General features: G+C 45.3%; 1 protein-coding gene across 2 annotated transcripts in view; it reads right to left on the bottom strand.

Annotated features, from left to right (window-relative positions):
• Positions 1 to 14,912, bottom strand: part of Mical (Molecule interacting with CasL) — a 66,099-nt gene that overhangs the window by 11,391 nt on the left and 39,796 nt on the right. For both annotated transcript variants that reach the window (XM_077636889.1, XM_077636890.1), the window contains exons 18-19: positions 5,409 to 5,528; positions 360 to 4,118 (exon numbers count right to left, since the gene is read on the bottom strand). In XM_077636889.1, the coding sequence (XP_077493015.1) occupies positions 360 to 4,118; positions 5,409 to 5,528 (3,879 nt within the window). The remainder of the gene's footprint in view (positions 1 to 359; positions 4,119 to 5,408; positions 5,529 to 14,912) is intronic.

Here is a 14,912-nt window from a genome sequence, read left to right as displayed (position 1 = left end):
AGTTTCTCAAGTTTTGTGCACAATGGTAGGATGTGGTTGATTGCCAGCTCATCTCCACATGCTTTACAAATAAGCTTTTCTTGTTTCACAAGTATGAGGTTGCGTCCGAGAGGTGTGTGTGTCAGTACAAAGGTGACACAAAATTACTTCTATGAAGCGTTCTTGATGTGCGCACAACTTCCGTTCTGTGACGATTGGTTTAATTAGGTGAAATTTGTTGTTGGGGCAGCAGCGATGGGGCAGCAGAGATGTTTCGGCTGTGAATGGGTTTTAAAGACATGCGTGCTTGTGAGCACGATTATTAAATCTTCAAGAAGTGGTTCATTGCATTTGCCAAGAGAAGAGCAAGAAATGCTCACCTGTTGCCCTCGGTGCTGTCATGATGCCGAACTCAACACTCCTGCTCTTAGCTGGCAGCTGCATTGGCTGGGACTTGAGATTGTCCAGGCTGATGTGCTTCTTCATCTCTTCCCGCACAAGAGGACGCTGCTGCTGCTGCTGTCGAGAAGAAACTGATGAGACAGCTCCAGTGACTTGGGGGGCTGTCGCCTCTGCAGGGGCGTCTATCCTTTCCGTCGAGCAAGGTGCGCTGTCGGCCTTCGCTGCTGGTGTCTTCTTTGGCGACGACGAGGACTTCTCTGGACGCGGCGTCTTGGACAACCTCAGCCTCGAAAAGGTCTTGGTCCTCTCGTTTTCGGCGACGTCCTTGGCTGCCTTTTCGCGGTTGTAACTCTCTTTCTTCTCCTTGGTCGTGGCGGCTGATGTATCCCCTCCACTGTTGCTGCGGTTGAAGCCCAAGAAGGACAGAAGGTTCCTTCTCGTCGTCGACGCAGCTGGGGACGGAGTGGTCTTGCGGTCCTCATCCTCATTCCTGGCAAAGAGACGCCGCTTTGGTTTTGGCTTTGGCTTCCAGACATCAGCCCGGATTTGGTATGGGTCCATCAGAGTCACACCACCTACAACTACGTCGTCCAGCCCGTCAAGGTCGTCTGTGGACCTTGCTGGCGAAGCGACTGGTGTGGCAGAGTCATTGCCATTGTCGTCTATGCTGCTTCCAAACTCATCATCATCTTCAAACTGCGCCAGCCTGTGCTGAGCTGTACTAAAGCTCCGCAGTGATGACCTGTCATCCAGTGCATTGAATGTCTCGTCCTCCTGGTCCAGAAGGTCTGTAAGTGTAATCTCGTCAAATGCTGGAGTGCGTGCGTACTTCCGCCTGTAGCTGCAAGGGCTCAGGCCAAGCTCCTCATCACTTTTAAGCCTAGCCCGCTCACGGGCTTCACGTCTCGCCCGTTCCCTTTCTGGATCTGTGGCTGCATGCAGTGCAGAAAGGTAACCGGGGCGCGAGGTGGGAGGTGTCTCAAAAGTTTCAGTCGGCGTGTTGGCCTCGGGAGGTGTCTTGAAGTCATCAAAGTCACCGGCCAAACTGAGACTATCAAAGTATGGCAGGTTCTGTATGTCCTCATGGACACTCTTACGAGCTAGCTGCTCACGCCGGCTCATGAGCATGGCCGTCACAGGGTCAGCACAGGGACGCAGCGGTGTTGATGATGACGCGGGAAAGCTCTCTGGGAATTGATTAGGCCTAATACGCACTCGTGGGTCTGCACTCTTCACGGGTCTCTCTATCTTGACAGGTGCTGAACGCGCCACAGGCTGACTGCTCTGGACAGCTGACCCGGTGTTTCCAGCCGTGACAGTAGCTCCGCAATCAGAGTCCAGCTCTTCACACGAGCCACGGCTGCTAGGAGACGAGGAGCGAATTGAGGGAAAGTCAAGTCGTTGCAGATTAATGTTAAGAGATTTGAGGTAGATTACATCGCCCGATGGCACCTGCAGCTCCCCATAACCACCGCTGGTGCCTTCACTGGAGCGGCTACGCACTTTCTCGGCAAATGAGCCACCATAACCTTGAAACTTTGGCGGTTCTCTAAAAGGTGACTGACTTTTGTGATGTCCAGCTGCTACTCCCATAATAGAGTCAGCTTGCAAACTGTTATTGTTATCGCGGACTCCACCGATGGCTCTGGAAACAGCGCTACCATGACAAGATGCTTCTGGGTGACTTGTAAGACGATCATCTACCGTTTCCTGGCTTGTTTTCAAAAGGCTGATGTTCACAGCTTCAACAGCTTCTTCCACATTCTCTTTGCTACCACCAGACGGAGCCCTCTTCCTCCGACGCCTGCGTGTAACATTCCTGTCATCAAAAGTGAACTCCGATTTCAGGTCTTTGTCATCAGAAGTAAGCTCTGCTTTCAGATCTTCAACAACAGAGAGTCCTTCTTTGTCACCACCCTCTCTGGCCCACTCAGACACTGTGAAGTCATCGCCATCGCTCTGCTGGCCTACAGGTGTGGCAGCAGCTGCTGGACCCAGTGCCTCCTGGACTTCCTTCATGGTCTCCAGAAGAGTCTTCTTCGACAAAGTGGGCTCCAGCTTGCCGTGCTGCAACCCTCTCTTGCTGAGATCGGACGCTGTGAGATCATCTTCGTCACTCATGCTTGCAATCGGGGCATGCAGCGCCTCTCTCGGAACAAGTGGTGGTGCAGGGGACGGAACTGCAGAGTCTTCAGGAGTGTCAAGCTTGTCAGCGTCAGTGGGGAACACCTCTTGGTCACTGATGGATGCAGAACATGTCGTGTCCTCATCGGTGGCGTCGCTTCGCGGTGACATTACGTCTGGTGTCGTAACTTGCTTTGTTGGGTCATCCTTGTTCAAGTCAAGAGCAAGCTTTGTCCTGTCAGCTGCTTTCTGACTACCCGTTTTGCTTCTGGTGCTAGTTTCTTGTTCAGCTGGCTGAACACTCTCGTTTCCACTTGGACTGTCTGGTTTTGGTGGTGCAAAGTGCATTACACCAAGGCTCTCCTCATAGACACTCACAACAGGGCGTGCTAACTCAGTGGCCTCAACAGGATGTTCACCGTTAGCTTCCAACAATCCAGCCAGTTGGACATTCGGAACCACGTGATCCAGTAATGATCCGGTCGGTGACAAATCATCGTCCATTTGGGCAAACCGGCGATGGACCACTGTTGCATCTTCAATGGTGTCTGTAGTCGACGTCTCTGACGAGTCTGGACGGTCGGATAGGGCGGTTGTAGTTGATATCTGCAGAAGAGCCCCCTCTGAAAACTCTGGCTCTCCAGAAGCAGTCCTTGAAACGATTTTGTGACCTACAAATGCTGGTGCTGCCATGATATCCCCTGTGCCCTCAAGAGGTGACCTAAGAACATCTGGAGAGTGTTCTCTCAGTATGAGGGGCCCCCGCTCTTCAGAGCTTGAGTCATCTGTGCCTGGCGACCTCCTGTTGTCTGCTGCACTGGACGTCGAGCGATGAGATGAGGAGGCAAGCGAGGAGCTCGCTCCGCTTCCACGTCCAGTCAGCTTCCCAAACCTGACTCCAGATGATTCAGAAGAAACGTCCCCATCTGATTCGAATGCGGACCCTGCCTCCCTTTCTGGAGTCGGCAACGGTGAGCTGCCACTTGAGCCGCCACGGTCCAGGAGAAGCTCGTATCCCAACTTGCCCCCCTCGGGTGAAGCACCCCCCCTTGAAGACGTGGTACTAGATTGGGCAGCAGCACTAACTTCAGAGACATCTGTCAGAGACGGGGACTCAAGGTTCTCCACGATGACTGGAACTCCCTCTCCAGCAGCATGAACGGGCTCAGAGAACTTGTCCACGTTGGATGAAGAGGACAAACCCGAGGACACGCTGACAGTCGGCAAGCTTTCGGCTGATTTCGTCAACTCCGCAGACCTCTGGATGGACAGCTGGTCACTCGATGTCAGGTTGTCGCTTGACCTGGGGCTGACAGGTGTTGTCTGGTCTTCATTGGCCCTGGATTCAGGCAGTGCAGTTGCACCCAGTTGAGCAGCTGCTTTGGCATTTTTCTCTTCGAGATCTGGGGCATCGTCGTCCACTTGACCCAAAGCAGCACGCACTTCCTTGGGACCCCAGTCGAGTTCGGTGTCTTGATCGCCTGGTGAAGTGTCGATGACGATCACTGGAATCTCGTGCTTTGGTGGAGGTGGTTCCTCTTCCGGCTCAGATGACACATCAGATGAACTCATCGTGATGCCCTCTTCGTCCGAAATGTATTCATCATCTGATCCTTCAAAGAGGGACGAAATAAAGAGCACGAATGTCATATGAATAGAAAGTGGTGAAAATATTCAGAATGTACATTTGTATAAAGAAATTTCAGAAATGGAGAAACAACTTTGAAAGCAATATTGTTACCCTTCTCAAATACCTGGAAATGACAGCGTTTCTTATTCTGTAGAAGCAAAAAAAAGTCACTTCTCATATGCTATTTTACAGCAATGATGTGATGAATTATTCTTCCGCGGTAAATGACCTTACAATCAGCCTCGTCATATGCCATAAAATAAAACTCCTACCTTTACCTGCTGCCTCAAGATGGGACTGAATCATAAAACAAATGTGACAAAGTAGACACTATCCCTTTCCTGCCCCTGAGAAGAGAAAGAAGTCCAGAATACTTTCTACTTAAAAAACTATGGGTATAGTATTAAACCAGGTGTATAAACAACGCTTATTAATTTTTTTCTGAGCAGTTGCTTTCTAAAAATGCATTTTAACTGTGCTTACAAAAATAAACACAGAAGCCAAGCTGTAAGTACAGGCTGATACTTCTGCTTCTGTAAAATAAATTTGGAATCTGTTTCATGAAACTGCCTTAACTACAACGGCAAAAAAAAAAGAAACTAGAAAGATTTCTAGATGACAACTACACACTTTAGAGTAGCTTGTCTTAAAATCAACAGAAGGAGCAAGACTTCAATGTTTAAAATTTAACCACTAGATATGTGCTGGCCCAAAAACCAGCTGCCAAGTCTCAAGGTATAAAGGTGCTGGCATGTAGCTAGGCAACCGAACAGCAAAGCATAAAGTTTAGAAGAAGAGTTATTAAATTAGTGCAGTGTTGTCTTAGCTCACTACACAATGATAAATAAAGCTAACAAAGTAAAAACACTTTATTTAATCTTCTGCATTGTGCCATGTCGAGTCAACTTTGCACTAGAAGGTAGAACGAATCCCTTAAAATCTTATACTACAAACTGACGTTTTCTTTGCACTTCTAAGACAAAAAACACTGAGATCAAAGTTCTGCTCTTTGATAAGAACAATAAAGTAAAACTGCATGTAGGCTATGAGAAAGGCAATGCTGAAGGGCTCCAGATAACTTTCAACCACCTGGGACTCTTAACGTGCTCCGACATTGCACTGTACATGGGCATTTTCGAATTTCATCCTCATCGAAATGTGGCCACCATGGCCAGGATTCGATCTTGCGAACCTGGGCTCAGCACCCAAACGCCATAGCCACAAGGCCACAGTGACGTACACCAAAAAAGGAGGACATTTTTGATACACATACCAGTTGAGCTTCTTTGTCCACCTGATCCTTTGTCCATGTTGAGAATGGGAACAGGTACCGTGAGTACATCGTCCTTTCCATTCTCACAGACTTGAGCTGATGCAGCCCTTGCATGTTCATCTGTCATGAAGAGTCAACAAGGGTCATGCTTTTAGCCTGCTACCACTCTCCGTTATCCTCAACAAACGGCAAGGACCCAGAGCACTCAAGCTGGAGTCTGAGAACACTTTTCATAACATTTTTATGGTCTGCAAAATCCCTGCATTTCAGTCGGGCCACTTATATTTCCTGGCTGCAACATAAAGTCCAGTGAAGCTGAGCTGCCAAAGCTCACTCAGTCACAACAGAAAAAACTGAAGCATGCCCGTTCCAGAAGATCTGCATATTTCTCAAGAACGTTCTTGAAACTGCTCTGTAACGCTTCTACAGATGAAACAGGGAGCTGAGCTGAACTCAATGAATATTCCCCCCCCCCCCCCCCCCGATCCTTTTTTGCTGATCAAAAAAAAAAAAAAAACGAATAAACCCAACTGGTAAACTAGTACCAGAACCCATTTATTTTTGTGATCACAGTAAATCTACTCCTGCCCTATTGAGCTGATTTAGCTGCTCAGAAGTCCCTTCTGCAATCATAGCTGAGAGCGACTGCACTACAACTAAATACAGCTCAAGGATCAAGTAGCAAATACATGTTTTTCACCCAATGGAGCTGACCTTTTGCCATGATGCCATGGTTCTTTGCCTCACTTCTGCTATCCACCTGTGATGCTATGTTAGCAGATGCAAGGTGGTTGACTACAACCTCATGATAGCAGGTCGATACTATTGGCTGGAGGGCCTCTTTTGACTCGTATACGTCACTTCACTCTTGAGTTGTATGAGTGCAGACGCCCAGTCAATGCATGCTTTGGCTAGGTTTGGGCAATTCATGTGCGTGCGTGTGTATGCACATTTACCTTTTATTCCTCTTATAAGCGAGAACCATTGCTAGCAGTTCTCGTAAGACTTTGCTGAACCCAGTCATAGCAACAACAACAACAACAACAAAGGAGGTCTTGTCAACATTAAACATGGGCCTTCACTCTTTTCTTTTCAAGTGAACAGAGTGAAAATGAACAGAGTAAAAAAAAAAGAAAAGAAAACATTACCCTTAGAGTAGGCCCTTCAACTGTTACAAATTTGTCTTGAAATAATTTTATTTCGTCATAGCCAAGAGAGTTATGATCACAATAATATACAGTTAAAACCTTCTTGGCATTCAATTTTGTTGCAAGGTTTCTTCAAAAATCCTCAAAAATCCTGCACTATGATAATGACACACTTCCAAAGCACCTCTGCTTCCTCTCCTGATGCTCCCAAGAGGTTGGGATAAGCCTTTGCCTGATGCTCTTCGTACTGAGCCAACTCGTGGTATTTGGGGCACCCAAAATGCCTGGTGTCTTCTATGTTAGCCCTTACAAGCCTACGTACACAATTATATATAAATGCACAACTCTTTGAGTGTGTGCTGCAGCCAGCACTTATTTTCTTTATTTTTTGTTTCAGACAAATCCAGTAGTCTTCACATTGCAACCGGAGTGCTCTTTTGTGTTCGTTAGTAAATGCAGCATTTCTCAGAACAGTGAGTGTCTAGTACATTCTTCAACATATTCAAGTAGACAGATTTTGTAGGCCTCAATAGTATCACTTTTTTCCTGCATCCATAGCATCATGTGCATTATTGAAAAATGAAGTGTGATGCCGTGATCCCTCAAGTACTCATCCGACAAATCCTGGTGTGTCAATGGTACAATTTCATGCCACTGTGCTGCTTTGTCTAAGATTGTGTACATGCCTGTAAAAAAAATAAATCCTGAAAATAACCGATAGTGTTTTGCATTGCAAAGCTGACTAACTGGCTTTCTTGAGGTCTGCATAGACTATTCAGACAGAAAAAGTGTGTTTCTGAAGACAAATTGTCAGTGCCGCACGAAAGAGTTAAGCATGACTCTTAACAAAATGAGTTTCGAGTCATACTATATAGGAATCTTCCTTTGCATTATTGGCATTACAAGTACCATCAAATTCCCTGCATGCGCTACACACCACGCAAGACAAAGGTGCCCGGTACAAGCTGGCCAATCTATGCTTCTCCTGCAGTTTCTTGCAGTGTGCCATCGTGTTTGGTATTTTTGCTTTTTTTCCTACAGTATCCTTTTCTGGAATTTCCCTGAATTCCTGCACATTTTATATTCACTTTGAGGTCCTTTGTCTTATGTGCATCCTTCCACTGTCTCCCCCACTCATGCTCTGGTACAGTGATGCTTTGTGTGGGGCCAGAGCACAATTAAAAAATAAACAAACAAATAAAAAGGCAAGTAATTTACCTGCAGCAACCCTTGCACTAGGTAGGCCAGTTGCTACATCGTCATCATCGGCCAGACTGATTACAACCACTGCAGGACAAATCCTGCCCTGTGCCAGCTGCGGCCACCTGATCCCACACACTTCCTAATCTCGTCCGCCGGCCTGACTCTCTACCGCCCTCTGCTACACTTGCCTTCTCTTGGAATCAAGTTCATTGCCTTTAATGGCCACCAGTTATCTTCCCTTGGCACTATATGCCCTGCCCATGTTCATTTTCTCCTCATGATTTGGGCTAAAATGCCATTAGCTCATGTCTGCTCCCTCACCCACCCCCTGACCTTATACCAATCATTCCCATCTCCATAGTTCACCGCACTGTCCTTATTTTAACCCATGCATACATAGCGCCCTACACGTAGAGCACAGATCTTTTGTACGGTAAAACTAAAAGTTTACTGCGTGAAAGCCTGCACCTGCTAGCCTAGGCTCAAGACACTCAAACTGTTCCTGCAAAAAGCTTGTGTTGTGTGCGTTCAGTTTTGTGCATTGCGAGAGTACAGAAAGATTCACCAGCTTTCTCTGAACAACCTTTTTCAGATTTGACCCCATCGACTACATTCCGATTCTGCAAGAAAAACAAATAATTTTGCGTGCTTTCCTAAGGAAGCCCACTGTGCATGAAAACAAATACGATCTGAAGCTTTACCCCATGTAACAAGTAGTGAAATTGCATACTATTCTACATTGTACGGTGGCTCAAAAGTAAGTATTGAGAAAAACATTTCCACCAACAAAAGAATGACTCTGAATTGTGAAGTAAAATAACCATATTGTATCAAAGCTATTTTAATTTGTTCAAATTTCTAAAGTATTGGCATATATGAGGGTTAATTGCTAGCCTCTTCCTTAGCCTCCATGTTACTGTCCCATAGATTAGTACTTGCAACTATTTACATACTTTCCACTTGAGGGATACTGGTAAGCTGCCATTCACGATCTGGATGTGTCTGCCAGGGCAGTGAGCCATTCACTCAGTGGTACAATCGTAAATCCCCTCCCAATATGCTGCCACCCCTGTGTCTGTGTATTTTTCAATTAAGAAACCATGCTTACCAGTTTATTCCCCTCTGTTCATTGTCCTGTGCATAACACTAAGAAAAAAATATCACTTGTAATGCCTTTACCTGTTTTACAGTAAATGGAGCTCTCTGTTGCTGACTCTGCACACCAGCAGTTCTCAAACTAAGGTTCCTAGGAACCCTTTGCACTCTTTGGAATGCTTCTTGGGTTCATATTGGTAAAACAGTGAAAAAAACCCAACGACGCAGAAGAAAAGAAGACATGGGACAAGTCCTGTGTGTCTCACTGCAGCAAAATTTCCATCATTCTCCTTCTATAATTGCAGTCGAGCTCCTGCACCAACTGCTAAGTTGAATTTACGTTTGATTGGATTTCAGTCCAGGCTTCCGCGGTGCCAGTCACTTTGTACGCTGGTAGTCAGATCGGTCAGACTCCGGGACTGTCACCATCTTTACATAGGACAGTTTTGTACAGCGATTTATCAGCTATAGTTTCGTATCATACGCAAACTCAAATGCCTAAAAGTCATGCTGAAGTGAAGTCATGTGAAGTTACATTAAAATTTTCCTGTTAATGTGTGTGAATGTGTTTAAACACACTTATATCCTGATGTCTAGTCCAACTCCTCAGTGTTTTGAGAATTTTTGGTTACAAGAGATCTTTCTCGGGTCCTTCGAGTGTCTCTGGTAACAATGTTTTTGCTAGCAGACTGGCATCGTTTGCGTTTCGCCTCCGATGAAATGTGATCATTGCAGTGGCGATTCAACCTCATGACCTCACATGCTGTGCAGCTGCAGTTTTCTGCTCCACTGACACTTACTGCAGTCCCTTCGTGTGGAGGAAATGTACGACTAAAGTGCATACGTGAGAACTTGCACCTGTTGTGGCCTCCATTAAAGCTCCAGCACCCTCGAATAAAATCTTTTTAAGCAACAAAACCAAGCAAGATGAGGATTTTAGTAGGTGATGATGAAGATGATGATGGAATCGGATTACTCTGAGATAAAAGATATTAATGGTTTAAATTTTATTCCAGCATCAAATAACTTTTTAGAGAGTAGCTCTTAGGTGCCCATTCGTGCATTCTGTGTCGTACATGTAGTCGGCAGTGTCGGCGTAACATGCTACTTTACTGTGTTATGGCGTGACAGGTGGCGTGTTGGGAAGCAGTAAAAGAGTGAAGTGCCACCTGCCACGATGAGAGCGGAGGAATGGACAACCGGAAGGTGGCTAGCAGCGTAATGTGCCACCTGGTGGCGTGTGAAGAAAAGCTGCGCTCAAATTTCGCATTACCGGCTACCGTAATCGTCTGTCAACTTTTTAAGCGTCTGTCAACTTGGTTCATGCTATGCGAAACACCCTTTGCCCACAATCTTTTTTCGAAAAATGCTCACAAGATGAAGGCCGCGAAATATAACCCCAGTCATCGCTATCAGAGGCTAGACCATATTTCTCTATTCTTCTGTTCTATTTCCTTTCTCTTGATATGCCTGCCTTGCCATTCTCTTTGGTCCTGTCTTGCACAGAGCTTTGTTTTGGCGAACACTGCCTGCGCAAAAGTCTGAGGATTCAAGACTCGTCCACCATGACGAAACAACAGCCTGCTCCTTCAGTTGCTTGTTTAGACACTGGCATTAGCACCGTGGCAGAGCAAGTCTGCGTCTACTCGATCTCTCTTGTGATAAGTAAGAGACGCATCAATAGTGGCCATGAATGCCCCTGAAAAAGGAGATACTGAAGAGACCAACTGAAGTGGAATCTGATTATGCATGCATGCTGTAGAATAACCAGTTCTAACAGAGAGCAAAAGATCTGGGGGCTTTCGTTTAAAGAAATAAGAGAATCCAAGAACTGTTGTTGGTTTTCCCACATTGGCAGGTGCATCAGCATGTAACTAGGTACCTGAGGTGGCACACTTTGCCTACCTATTGCAATATGTGAGCACAGAGGATGCAACAAAACATGATGATGTGCAAGATGCTGTATGTGCTGCCAACTGAAGGATTATGAACTGATACTGTGAACACTTTGCTTTTGGTTTCATAGTCTTGTTTTTCTTGAAACTGATCCAGGGGTTATATCCACGAGACGGTTCACTTTGGAATCTGTTTGCTTTGGAGCCGGTTCACTCTGGAACCCGTTCGATCTGGAACCCGTTCGATCTGGAACCCGTTCGATCTGGAACCCGTTCGATCTGGAACCCGTTCGATCTGGAACCCGTTCGATCTGGAACCCGTTCGCTCTGGAACCCGTTCGCTCTGGAACCCATTCGCTCTGGAACCCGTTCGCTCTGGAGCCCGTTAGCTCTGGAGCCCGTTAGCTCTGGAACCCGTTCGCTCTGGAACCCGTTCGCTCTGGAACCCATTCGCTCTGGAACCGGTTCACCGCGTGCGATTGACCACTGTGATTGGCCACTGGCCTGGTGTGATGCGTCGAAGCGGCCAATAGTGCGCGGTGAACCGTGGAGAAATGAACAGTCTCGCGGATATATCCCCTGAGTTCGGACATTTTACTCTACTGGTAAATAGAATCACATTTCCCAATCCAATACAAAAATAATGTAAGATATTTTGTTTCCCATATGTAAGATATTTTTGTTCACATAAATAAGAGTCCTCTCATTGAAGACTAACTGGGTCTGTTCACTGAGCGATCTCACTGCTAGATTTATTCATTATTTGATACAGTAAAACGTGGGTATAATGAATTCAAAGGGGATTGCTAAATAGCTTGATTTATTGATAACTAGAAATATAAAAAAAAGGCAATAGATAAGCTTATCTACAACCTAGAAGTGAGAATAAGGTGCACCCACATGAGCGACACCTTTTTCAGCCTGCTGGCGTGCTGACAGCACACGGCTCGCTAGGCAGTGCTAGGTCAGCAGACAGAGCTTTCGAACTAGCCACTGCTTATTATAAGCTGTCTAATTCTAACCAGTACACTATAGATGGAATTAGCTCATTAAAAATGAGGTACAGTTGCTTTTCAGAACGCCTTCTGCACCAAAACACTACGCAAGCCAGGTACTAGCAATGCCAGCAGGGGCCCAGGGCTGTGCGGCTGACGCATTACAAGAAGCGTACTCTTGCAGAGATCTGACATGCCATTCAATATATTCAAAGTTCTGGTCAATGGGAGTTCAATAAATGCGAACTGTAGCACTGTATGTTTGCACGGGATTTTCAAGTGGATGTTCCGAGTGCTCGATATACTTGGACCCAACTGTATTCTGGTCAGCTGATCAAGTCGCTTGTGCGTACATCTATGACAGAAAGAATTATTTTTTATTGTAAAGAAGCGATCCCATAAACTAATAATGATATCAGCAGCCCCCCAAAAAAAGGAAAAACATCATAACTGCTCCTTAGTCTTATTTAGAGTGCTTGGCTCACACCTGCCTAATTGCTTTTAGCTTCTTCGACTTGCACGAGTCTGGACATGAATGTGAATGATAACTTGTTCAAAAGCCTTTCCAGAAGTTTTCTTGTACCACTACGCTGGAGCACACAACCACAAGGACATTATTACTATAAGTAAAAACAGAACAAAACGTTTCTTACCCCTTGCCACGAGAAAGGCGGCCTCTGGTGACTAAACCGACACCCGGAAACAAAGTCTGCAGGTGCGCTATGGCCTTCGGTGTGAGTTCAACCTTCTCTTGGACTCTTGTTCGTTAATCATGACTATATTGCTTCACACGAACTATTGTGTTAGACTTGCACGCGCACACACGCAATATTGTTAAAGTCACTGCTACCACACAACTATAATGTTAATAAACCATCAGTAAACACAGCAAAACACACATCACAGCAAATCACCCACGACAACACAAACAAAAACAAGAACACAGAAGGAAAAACCAAACTGAATGACGCAAAGCGGATGAAAACAATCTATTATTTTTTTCATACAATGCTCCACTCTCCCCTCTTTTTTTTTTTTCCAGCATGAATGTTTCCTACTGCTAAACAAGCACAGCGCCTTGAATAGCATAAATGATCCTGGCAGTGAGATTTCTCTGCTCCAACGAAGGTTTAAAGTAGCTTGCTCCACGAGTGTAAAGGTACTCTGAAAGACGACAGAGAAAGAAGTTCGAAAAAAAGCGTAAAGCGACAAAAATAAATGCAGGCAGGTGCAGTTGCGCAGAAAAGTGTCAGCAGCATGCCCCCACAGTTTACCAGCAATCAGCAAAATATTCCGCGCATAGAAATAAGAACCACTGGTATGTATATGTGAAAGCAGAGCTTTCGTACGCTAACTTCTGCACGCTATTTTCTGAAGCAAATGTAGAACTGCTTTTTTTTTTTTTTGCTAAAAGCAACCGCTCCCAACAAAGCATTAGCTGCCTTCACACATTATTACTATGGTTTGGTCAATAAAGTGCCAATCAAAATCAATATGTGCCGACATTCCCTCAAATATGAGTCTGGCTCACGTTTACCGCCAACAGCAAGGGGTTGTAGTCATCCTCTAACCAAGAGGAGCACCAAGCAAAAGCTTTCGCAAAAGACATTTCTGTTCTTTTGACAAGAACAAATATATATATTTGCAGTGCTTTTTGCATGCAAAGGAACGCAGCGCAGTCAAATACTTTCCACATCACACTAAAGTGAAACGAACATCAACTACCATTCAATAATTAACGAAAATGCAGGAATCAACGGCTGCACCCTGGTGATGTACCATCATCCATGGATGCTAAAAATCGAGCATCATGGAAACAACTACAGCCAAACGTCGTTATAATGAAACTGTTTATAATGAAATATTGGATATAACGAAGAAATGACAATTCCCCTTGGAAGCCCGGTCAACGCGGGCTATAACGAAGTAATCACCAGTCCCCTTCAACTTCCTTATAACAAGTGACCTCAATAATGCTACTTGGACCTGTTCATTACACCAGCGTGTAATAGGTTTTTTTTCAGGCCAGGTGTTATGTTGCATTGCCAACGAATTAAATCAGCAGACTGCTTAAATGATTTTGCTCCGCAGCAGCCCTTGCTACAAGGTTTGCTTTGCAGTGTAGCCTCCCAGCCTGTATATTGTACAGCATCGTTTTTTTTTAGTCCAATGTCATAACGTTGAGCGTGTCAATTGTTTTGGACCTCGTTAAATTCGGAGCCCTAATCCCCTTAAACCGAACACAGAGTGCCAGTTTGCTGGGGGCCAATGAAGTATGCTGAATTTCTGTTGACATAGTGCAGCTAATTTTGCATAAATAAGATAAAGCAACATCGTTATAACAAACCAATTTCAAATCCCACTCAACTTCACTATAATAAGGTTCAGCTCTTACACACCTCCATAACGCACTGACAAGTATTCGCGAAATCACAACTATGAAGAATAAACAAACAAGTCTACACTGCCTCAGGCAGCTGCTTTCCTGACGAAGCATCTCGCCATGTTTTAGTGAGAAAGGTAATGCTGCCAATGTCCCAACATCTCCCGGAGACAGCCCAACTCTGCATTCATCACAACCGTGTGACAAACTAGGAACTACTACAATAGCAGTAACAGCCATAAACCAGCACAAACTCTCTTGATAGAAGTCTGCTGCTGATATAAGGCAACACCTTAACGAAAAACTTCAACTACTTGCAAGCACACATTTTGTTTACTTTTCCAAAAAGCTAGTATACTAATGTTTGGTGGACCATCGAAAAATTAATTTATGGCCATATAATTAATGACCAGAAATTTTTTTTCTCCGCAACAGCTTAGCAACTACACATACTTGATCTAGTTTTGATTTTGCTCAGAAGCGCGCAGTAAGAAATTGCGAAATACATCCCTATGCTATCATGTGACCTCACACGCAATGCCTAGTGGTCAAAAATGCAGGAAGCAGAAGCAGCTCCACACAGTTCGCAAAAAGAAGCTAGGACACGCTGCATGCTGCATGCTGCTCATGCTCGGAACGATCACGGTCTAACTCGGGGCGTGGTGCAATTGGTGCACCCGAGAGATAGTTCATGCAGGCTGCGGTGGGGGTGGGCACGGAAGGAGAGGAGGAAAAAGAAGAGAAAGAAGAAAGAAAGGAGAAAGAAGAGAGGAACAGTGTGAACG

This window comes from Amblyomma americanum, chromosome 9 (assembly GCF_052857255.1).
Source record: "Amblyomma americanum isolate KBUSLIRL-KWMA chromosome 9, ASM5285725v1, whole genome shotgun sequence".
NCBI lineage: Eukaryota > Metazoa > Arthropoda > Arachnida > Ixodida > Ixodidae > Amblyomma > Amblyomma americanum.
The sequence above is the reverse complement of the archived record's forward strand: the minus strand, read 5'-3'. Positions and strand labels throughout refer to the sequence as shown.